The sequence below is a fragment of the Chenopodium album genome, chromosome 12, assembly GCF_948465745.1.
Source record: "Chenopodium album chromosome 12, dcCheAlbu1.1, whole genome shotgun sequence".
Taxonomy (NCBI): domain Eukaryota; kingdom Viridiplantae; phylum Streptophyta; class Magnoliopsida; order Caryophyllales; family Amaranthaceae; genus Chenopodium; species Chenopodium album.
In genome coordinates, this window is record NC_137845.1 from 55,605,948 (window position 1) to 55,616,108 (window position 10,161).

Here is a 10,161-nt window from a genome sequence, read left to right on the forward strand (position 1 = left end):
ATCTCTTATTTGCAGATGACAGCCTCCTCTTTACAAGGGTGAACCGAAAGGAATGCTTAACCATTGTTGATGTTCTCAACCAGTATGAAGCAGCATCCGGGCAAAAAATCAATTATGATAAATCGGAAGTGTCCTTTAGTAGAGGGGTAAGAGCGGAGCAAAAAGAGGAAATTCTGAGCATTCTGAACATGAAGCAAGTAGAGCGACATGATAAATATCTTGGCATTCCGAACATTTTGGGGAGATCGAAGAGGAGTACTTTTGAAGCCCTGCTTGATCGTATATGGAAGAAATTACAGGGTTGGAAAGAGAAGCTATTGTCTCAAGCCGGGAAGGAAATATTGCTAAAATCAATAATTCAAGCCATCCCGACCTATCTCATGGGCGTGTATAAATTTCCTTATGAGGTGATTAGGAAAATTCACTCGGCCATGGCAAATTTCTGGTGGGGCCAAAGTGAAAACAACAGGCGTATACATTGGCATAGTTGGGACTCTCTTTGCACTCTAAAATGTCTTGGAGGAATGGGGTTTCGTGACTTATCGGTTTTCAATGTCGCCCTCCTTGGAAGACAAGCCTAGAGACTAGCAAGCAATACGAACTCTCTCCTTAGCCGTGTAATGAAAGCCAAGTACTACCCCCACTCTGATTTTCTGGATTCTTATTTAGGATACGGGGGTAGTTTCTCGTGGCGTAGCATTTAGGGCTCGAAAGCTTTGGTGAAGGAAGGTGTGTTGTGGAGAGTTGGCAACGGTGAGAAGATAAATATATGGTCAGACCCTTGGCTAATTGATGATGACAACCGTTTTGCTACAAGTGATCCCTCGGATAATCTATCCAAGGTGAGTGGATTAGTTTGTTTGATAGTATGGAATGGAATTATAATCTGGTCTGTGAACATTTTAATGACCGAGATATCAAGTGCATAATGGCTATCCCTCTGAGTTCTAGGATCCCTCGTGATGAGCTCACTTGGGCTTTTTCTAAGAACGGTTTATATACAGTAAAGTCTGCATATATGATTGGCAAGGGTTGTAATCTAGATGACTTCCACCGTGCCTGGGTGGATATTTGGAAGATGAATGTGTGCCCAAAAGCTCGCAACTTCTTATGGCGTTTTGGCACTGAAACACTTCCGGTCCGAAGCCTTCTCAAGCATCGTCACCTTACTGAAGAGGATAAGTGCCCATGGTGCGACAAGGCTGCTGAATCATGGAGGCATGCCTTCTTTGAATGCGAAAAAGTGCAGGATTTGTGGTGTAAGCTAGAGTGTAGTGTGATGCTTAACCACTCGCGGGCTGAATCTGCCTGTGATTGATTTTATTGAAAGCTGGAGGGAGATGCAAGCTGATATGGTGGTGAGGGGAGTTTATTTGATGTGGGCAATATGGCAAGATCGAAACTTGAAGGTTTTCCAAAATAAGAGCACCCCCTTCAATCTGCTGATTGCACGTGTTTTAAGGTGGGTGGAGGAGAACAACAACTATGCTAAGGCCATTTATAAAACCCCTGCAGCCCCTCAAAGCTCCAGCCCGAATATTTGGATTCCCCCCTGATCATTTTGTAAAAATTAATTGTGATGCTTCACTTGCGGTTGAAGGCTGGGTTGGCTTGGGTGCGATTGCTCGTGACTCAAGAGGCTGTGTAATTTGTGCTGCAACGAAGAGAATTAAGGCATGGTGGCAGGTGGAAGTAGCTGAAGCAAAAGCAATTGAATTAGCCATCAAATTGGGACGTCAGTTCGGATGTGAGGATGTTATTGTTGAGTCGGATTGCCAAGTTGCTGTGAACAGACTGTCAAAGGGAGCAACGTATCTCACAGAGTCGGATGCGGTTTTGTGTGATGCTATGATGCAGGGTTCGTCTTTCAAGAGCCTCAAATGGTCACATGTCAAGTGTGAGGGAAACATGGCAGCTCATAATCTAGCTAGTTAACCAAATTTACTTTCTCCCTATTTTCCTCGCTTCCATTCATTTTCCCCTATTTCTCTTTCACGCTCTTTCACCCAGTTACCAATTCTCTCTCCTCCCACTCCCACCATCTCCTCCACCATAACCCATAGTCTACCCTCTCCGCCACTCTCTCTCCTCCCCAATTTCTCGCATCGCCATTTCCTGGTAGTCTGATCCATTGAAGCGCACTCCACACTCTTCTATCTCCATTGAGTCGACTTCTGACATCTCTATCCTCCATTGAAGCAGCTTCTGAGGTAAGATGTTATTTATTTTCGTATTCATTAAAAATCAATTTCACTATCTAGGGTTTATTGTTAATTTTATTGTCGAGTATAGTCAATTTAGGGTTATTCTATAGTTGATTATTGAACTCTTCGTTATAATAAGAAAAATCATAAAGAGCAATTTTGTTGGTAGAGAAGAAAATTATGTGATTTTTCGAGCATTATTTGATATTTGAATCAAATTTTCCTTTAATGATAGGATGGAACTATGAAATTGGACCTTTTCTACCTAAATTCATGTGATTTTTCGAGGCTAATTCGATAATTTAATTAAGTTTGGTTGCTATTGGGTTGCAGAGCCCTTTAATACTAGAATGTAACTATGATATTGGTCCTTTTTTTCCCTGGGCATGGCGGCCGCCCCTACCTCGCCCGTTTGCTTTTAGGTGCAACACTTGAAATTTGAGTTTGGTGTTTGCCCTTTCGCTGGGATTCCCTCAAGAACTCTTTCGTTGCTCATCTGTTAGTAATCTCTCTATCTTGTTCATTTTCTATTGAATTTGTTATTTTGTTATAGTGTTTTTTGAAATTTTAATTTGGGAATGTTATTAATTTGTGCATAAATTTTGAATTTGGTAGTATATATTAGCTGAGCTGATTGAATGAAGAAGTATAGTGTGTTAGGACTGTTGATAATCTTTGAATTTTAGTTGAAGAGGAGCTCCAAAAAATGAAGGTTGGAGGATGTAAAGAAGTAGTGTATTTTAGCAGAAGTTCACGCTTTGTCGAATGCGTCGCCTTGGTATTGGTTATGGTTATGCTAACACTGCGTAATTTTCGGATGTTTGGGAAAAAAATGTTGCTAAGAAATGTGTTTAATTTTAAACTGGGTTTTTCTACAAAATTGCAGGGATGGGGTTCGTGTAGAAAGAGTAGGAAACTATGAATTTCTGATTATGTGAGCGGAAATTGGAAAGCTAATGGTCCTCTAATCTCCACTATTAATCCTACTAATAATCAGGTAAAAATGAAATTTGAAACTTATATTTGTTTAATTATTTGAGGTAAAAATGAAATCTGAAACTTTGATGAATATATGGGATTTTATTTTAAATTAAGTGTTGATTATAATATTTGCTTGTATGTTGAGATATAGGAAAGGTTTGTAGTGGGAATTTATTTATGCATATGTCTTAGTTATATTCACCTTTGTAGGAATTAAATTCCGAACTTCGTAAAATTGTGTTGTGAAGGATGTTCTTATTTCTTTGATTAACTCTTGGTTTTAGGTTATAGTATAATTATAAACAATTTTATGACTTTATACTTGTATTTGGTTAAGTTGGATTGTCTTTAGGAATTGCAATGTGTGTCAAGTATCGATTTTTATATGTTTGACTCTAAATTCAGGAATAATGTTTTATATGGTTGACATGCAGTCAAACATGGTATTGCCATTTGCTCTCCATCAACAGCAAATTACTATGCTGGCACAGCAACCGAGTCTTCTTATGGCTGCAGCTGCTCAATCAGCTAATGGAGCTTCAAAACCAAACGTTAATATGCAACAACCTGGATTAAATGGCACCAATATGCTGACTCAAAACTAGCCAGGTCTTGGGTATCAAATTCCTATGTTAACTATGCCATCAGCTGGTCAGAATGAACTGCCAAAATCAACTCAGGTGAAGATTTCTTGTGTAGAGAAGAGTTAATAATGCATTTTTATTTTGTTAAGGAGGTTGGGAACTCTCCGCCAATGTACCCAACAGGAAATCCTTCCTATTTCCCAGTCATATACACCTTTATAGAAAGTAGATTCCGAACTTCATAGGATTTTGTTGTGTAGGATGTTCTTATTTCTTTGATTAACTCTTGGTTTTAGGCTATAGTATAATTATAAACAATTCCATGACTCTAGATGAAGGAATAAAAATGGCTAAACTAGGAAATTCTGTGGAAGTTCCCAAATTACTCTGGTAAATTCAGCTATTACAGTTGAATTTCTTAATATATGCCTATAACTTTATTTCATGTTGTTGTTGGTCAGGATGAAGCTTCTGAAGATATTGGAGAGAAGCTGCAATATACTGGGAGTAAACAGGACCTTTTTCTCTATGGATACGCAATTAGATTTTGCATTATAATTGCTCTTTAACACCTCTTGTCAAAGTTGAGGATTCAAGGACTCTGGATGTTGCTGATATGGACCTGATAGGAGTATCCTGGCAGGTTCAGCTAACCGAGGTATGTTTGGATTTTCATTGCGCATTTTGGTGATGTTGGGAATGACATACGACTATGGGCTATCTGTTTCTGGCCATGGGTTTCTTTGCTTAAATAGATGACCAGTCAACATGTTGGTTTCCAATTTGGAGAATGTATACCCTTTTTCTTTTTATTTTTAGGTTCTGGGATTTTGGGGGAAAATAGAAAGAAACTTGATTTGGGTTGTATAATTTGGATTATTGGTTGCAAATAACAGCAAATTTTTGTTTTGGCTCAATAAAAATGTATGCTTTATTATGAGAATGATGCCTTGGATGTCAAGTATATATGCTGCTGCTATTATATGTATATGCATGAACTCTGGAGCCTAGACCTAGATTGATTTATGAATGTCTGATTTATTAGGGCTAGCAATTTCCTAGAGCGTAGTATTAAGCTATTAGTCAAGAGTTGAGTAGAGATCAAGTGATTGAACCCCGTGGTTTCAATCAACTCACAACTTAGGTCGTCCTGGGTTCAAGGCTCCTTTCCCCCTTAACCTAGACATTATTCCTCAGTAGCCACCTTCTACCGGCCACCTTTAGATAGGGATTGAATGAAGGGGTAATTGTGCACCTGACGTGGAAAATTAGTATTATGCTATAGATATTGCATAGTTTGTTCAAGTGTGCTGAATTTACTTCTTATGACCTCAGCAGCTTCATCAAAATCATGACTACTATAATGATGTTGAAGTTTTATGCTCAAGCTTTGTTATGATATACATTGCCATTATTTCTGGAAATTGTCTATTTGCCAAACCAATTAGGCAAATAATAAAAATAGAAATAGTTACCTTAGTGTTAGACAATTAGTACAACTTATTCTTTTTATTGATTATCGGGCAGCAGAATTGCAGAGTGGTTTGTATCATGAAAAGGTAATAAACTAATAAATACAGCTTATATGTAGATATTGTCCTGATTAGCCGATTATTGGGTAATGACTAAATTGTATAGTATGTTTGTAAGAGATACAAACCCCACTGCAATTTTTGTTACAAAGGTAAATGATATCATTGAATGTTTATTTAGGATTTTTTGTCTGTTTTGTTGACCACATCTTTGTTGAAGGGATTGAATTAATGTCAACTGACATCCTTTTAAATTGTTTGCAGCCTCACTCAGCTGACAACCATGCTTTAGCAAGAGAGTGTAAAGATCTCAAACTTGACAGAGTGTATATTGGTTCTTTTGTTAGTGGAAAGATAATAATTTCTGGATGCAGCCAAAGTCTTTATTGCCTCTGTAAGTCTTCATGGGCTCTGATTAATATAATTTGAAACTTGATATTCTTGTTTTAATGACTTATTTAGCGGGATCTCATTTTTGTGAGTCATAATGGATCTTTGTCTCAGGTGCTCATGTTGTATAGGGCATTAGGGCTATGTTTTGTTCACTAATAAAGTGTTATGATCTCAATTCCTAAGGCCTGGTCTGATCTCTTAGTGTGATCTTATTAGTTTTATCTTAATGTGTAGATTTCCAATATTTAATCCTCAAAAACTTTATTAATATAGAATTAGAGATATTTGACATTGAGATTTTTTTTAAAAAAAGACCTAATCTGGTCTGATTTGAATTTTTCTGATCACGTCTATTTGGTCTGATTCTAATAAGAATTAAGTAACAATGTCCTTAAATAAGGTGAGAATAACATAGCCTAATTTCTTGGAATTTGTGTTGCATAAGAACTTGACTGCTTGGACTATCACCCTCACTTTTGTTCTCTGTGTCTCTTGACCTGAAGACAAAGTGTTACCTGTGCTATAATATTGTCGGCGTAGGTTTTTGTTCCCTGGGGGGTGATAAGATCAAGCTGTAAATATTTGGATTTGGAGTTTTAGTATTTTTCCAAGTTGCTTGTACAATTGGAGAATGGGGATGATAGGAGAAGTGAATGTATGTTTATGTTTTCATCTCAAGGAAATCACTTGTGAATTACAGAAATACTCCTTACATTATGAATAAATTGTCACACATACTATATTAGAATGTTCGGAAAAACTATCACATTTTTAGTCATAGCTAGGAACTTTGTATGTAATATCAAAATACATATAGAGAAATGGATTAATTTGCTGTTTTGAGGATGTTTGAAGTGAGCATCTTGAGCTCAAAACCCATTGAGGCATACTTCCATATTATAACGTTTTGTGGAATTTGCAGATTGAATGATGAATTTTTTAGAAAATTACAGTCCGAATTGGGGCAGCTTCGTTTTGCTATGGCTAAAACTGAGGTGCTTCTTTTTTAACCATATCTACCAAAGATACTGTAATTGACATCAAATTAAAGTATGATAAACTAATCTTACTTCTGCAGGAAATGGAGGACAGATTGATTGAGTTGGAGACTTGGAGGCATTGCAGAAGGCTCTTTCAGAAGCAACAGGTCTGTTATTATTAATCTTAGATGATTTTTCGATCGTCTTTTTCTTTTGCACGTTTAACTCATGTATTTAGGTCCTTTGCAGGTATGCAGAAGCGTATGATAAAATGCAGAGTGAGCTTGTTAAAGCAAAGCAAAGTCTTACAAAGATCTTCACTTCCAAGGATGTAAACTCAACTGTATGTACTATACTTCTAACACATTTCTGAATGAAGCCCTGGGGCCTTGAATGTAAACTCTTTAATTTGGTCATACGGATTCATATGTCATTGTCTTTGTCGTGCAGTTGCTGGAGATGGTTAAGCATAATGAGCTGAATATGTCTTTGGTGACACTACTCGATGAGAACATAGCAAGTGCACATCAAAGTGATCAGGTATGAGAGGTTCAAGCATTATTAGAAATTACTTCGTAGAATGCAAGCCTAGAAATTCATTCTAAAATTCATTAGTGGTGGATAACAGGACAAGCCACATTGATTAGAGTCTAGCTTATAAGATAATGAGTAGATGTATAAAACATGATTTGCCTTGCCATTTTCCGAGAACAACTGAGGGTGATTCTCAGTTTATAACACTTTGTGGAAGACATATTAGCTGGGATTCTCTAGAAAAATGTGGGTTGTGTAGGGAAGTTACTTTGGTAAAGAAACTTTAGGACCAAAAAAACTGAATATTGATGATAGAAGAAAATTGCAGAATCAAAACAACTGTTGTTATAGGATTATGAACTTTGTTCTATGTTGAGGCATCCTACTAATTGATTATTGATAATGTTAAATGGTAGTGCAGGGCTTTCAACTATTGTTTCCCTGCATTTCACCTAGAAGTGACCAAAGGGCCAGTATAGGCTCAGCACGGCCCGACTTGGCCCTGTCCACCAAGTTACCAACTCTCTGGATTATTTTCTTTGTTAAACCATAACCAAAAAACACAAGACGACGAGTGGAGCGGAAAAAAAGAGTTTGAGAGAGATCTGGGGAGATAGCAGTGAGTTTTAGGGAAGAGGGAAGGAAGGGAAAGTGGTACAGTGAAGGAGTGAGAAAGTAGGAAGGGATTACTAAAATTACAAAAATCAGAAAATATGAGTGGGGAGAGAGAAAGGGAGTGAGAAAACAAGGGTCTGGAAAGATAAATAGATAGATTGATGGATATCAAGTAGAAAAAGGCCTTCTAAAATTCACGATCCATAAAAAAACGAGTAACACAAGGAGATAGAGCCTATAGAGAAAAAGGAAATGAGAAGGGAGGAGGAGGGGGGGTGGGAGGAGTAGCAAGTAATATAATACTTTCTAAAATTTGCAAAATCATAAAGGTCAATTTAAAACTCTCTGGATGATTTTCTTTGTTGAAACATACCTTTAATAAGACATAAAATTTGTGAAAAATCATAAAAGACGAGTGGAGTGAAAAGAAGAGTTTGAAAGAGATAGCAGTGAGTTTTAGTGAAGGGGGGTTTTAGTGAAGGGGGTAGGAAAGGAAAGTGGGACACCGAGGGAGGGAGCAAGTAGGTAGAGACTTACTAAAAATTACAAAAACCATAAATATGAGTAAGGTAAAATAGAAAGGGGGTGAAAAAATGAGGGCTTGAAAAGATTAATAGATAAATTGATGGATAGGAGGAGGAAAGGAGGTGTAGATGAGAGACCGAAAAGAGTGGAGGGAGATAGGGAAATTGTATCACTAATAGAAGATAGAAGAAAGAAACAGTGAGCACTAGAGGAGGTTAATCTTAACATGATGAAGAAATAGAGGAAAGTACTAAAAGATTATAAAAATTCACAAAATCATAAAAGGTTGAGTGATAGAAACCGTAAGAGAGAAAGGAAAATAGAGGCAGTAGGGGAAGCAAGTGGTAAGGGTAAGCTAAAATTAACACTTGCATAAATGAAGGCTGATTTTTTGTACTTCCCCCGTCCCCAAATATTGTTCTCATATGTCAAAAATCAAAGGTATTAAGAAATGGGAGGAGAAAGTACATAAAGCAAAAAAACAAAAACATAAATATAGGAAATGTTAGTAGATCACAAACAATAATTAAATATAACATAATAAAGTACATGCTTGTGGGTGGGGGAACAAATATTTAGAGAAAATATGAAAATATTTGAGGTCGCTAAGTGTGTGAAGGCAAAAAAAGAGGGTAATTTGGTATTTTTATAGTGACCAAACAGATTATATAAAATGAGAACATCAATTTAGAGCGCCTAAAAAGAAAGATGAGAACTGTATTTGGGGACGGAGGGATTAATATCCATTGTTAGATGAGCATCTTGAGGGAGTAGTTTCTAGAAATGGCAATGGTGAAGGTACAAAAGAAGAGGTATAGAGAGTGAGGTAGGGGGGTTGTGTTTTTTTTTTTCCCCTAGAAATACTGGCTTAAGATCTCATTAGACTTTAGTCAGTCATATACAACAACATAATCCAATAGATGAGGTGTAAACTTAATTGAAATTTTAAATAAAAAGATTTGATTTTGATTTCTTCGCTCGTATCGTGTTGATATTTTAATTTCTTCGTATCATGGTGCAATTTTTATTTCTTTGTGCTTGTTGGCAGATTGTTGGGAGCCATTACGCAAAGAAGAGTGCAAGAGTCATCAATGGCACAACGCGGTAGAGAGCCGTAGAGGTGGTTCGACATAAGTACTTGATTGTGTCAGATTATTCACCAGATTTTTCAAACATTTACTGTAACATTGATTTTGTTAATGGAGTATATACAATGTATTTTGTGTTGATTATGTTAGAGAAATGACTCATGGTTTCAAAACTTTAGTTTGTTTATTCGCCTATATTTTTCAAATTGACTCGATGTTGATGTTCGTTTATTCATTGTTAATAGTCAATGCTAGAAAAATCTTCGGAAAGGTCTAGGAAATGAGATGAATGTTATCGTGCTGTGAATAACTTGCTACGAAATATATTTGAGAGACACATAGATGAATGATCAAATAATGAAGGGGTTAAGTGGGTAAAGACTTTATGTGTCACATTTAATTTGTTTTCAAAAAGTAGAATTCAAAAGAGAGATTTGGGGAAAGAAAGAGATGGTGCACACCCTTTTTAGAGTATAAAATAAATAAAATTATCATTGTATAAACTAACATGTGCAATGTACAATTTTTATAAAAATGTACAGTATTTAGAGATAATAACATAATAAATACAATATTACTAACGCCATCAAGCAATAGGTTGCGAGGTTGAGGTGATGGAGTAGTGACATTGCTCTCACCTCGTATCCCTGAGATTTAGAAATCAAATCTCATGGGACGTATTTGAGGGATTTCCCTTATTTCCCCCCTCAAATGAGTCCCCTTCT

At 36.6% G+C, this 10,161-nt stretch overlaps 1 protein-coding gene across 1 annotated transcript; it reads left to right on the forward strand.

Annotated features, from left to right (window-relative positions):
* The first annotated feature begins 1,341 nt into the window (after positions 1-1,341).
* LOC145572698 (uncharacterized) lies at positions 1,342-9,665 on the forward strand. Its single transcript, XM_081631671.1, has 11 exons — positions 1,342-2,210; positions 2,627-2,702; positions 3,091-3,201; positions 3,620-3,865; positions 4,231-4,427; positions 5,566-5,695; positions 6,617-6,689; positions 6,773-6,841; positions 6,913-7,017; positions 7,125-7,214; positions 9,397-9,665. Exons 6-11 carry the CDS (start codon positions 5,670-5,672, stop codon positions 9,454-9,456), a joined length of 423 nt encoding a protein of 140 aa, XP_081487797.1. The 5' UTR covers positions 1,342-2,210; positions 2,627-2,702; positions 3,091-3,201; positions 3,620-3,865; positions 4,231-4,427; positions 5,566-5,669; the 3' UTR covers positions 9,457-9,665.
* Positions 9,666-10,161: the final 496 nt, after the last annotated feature.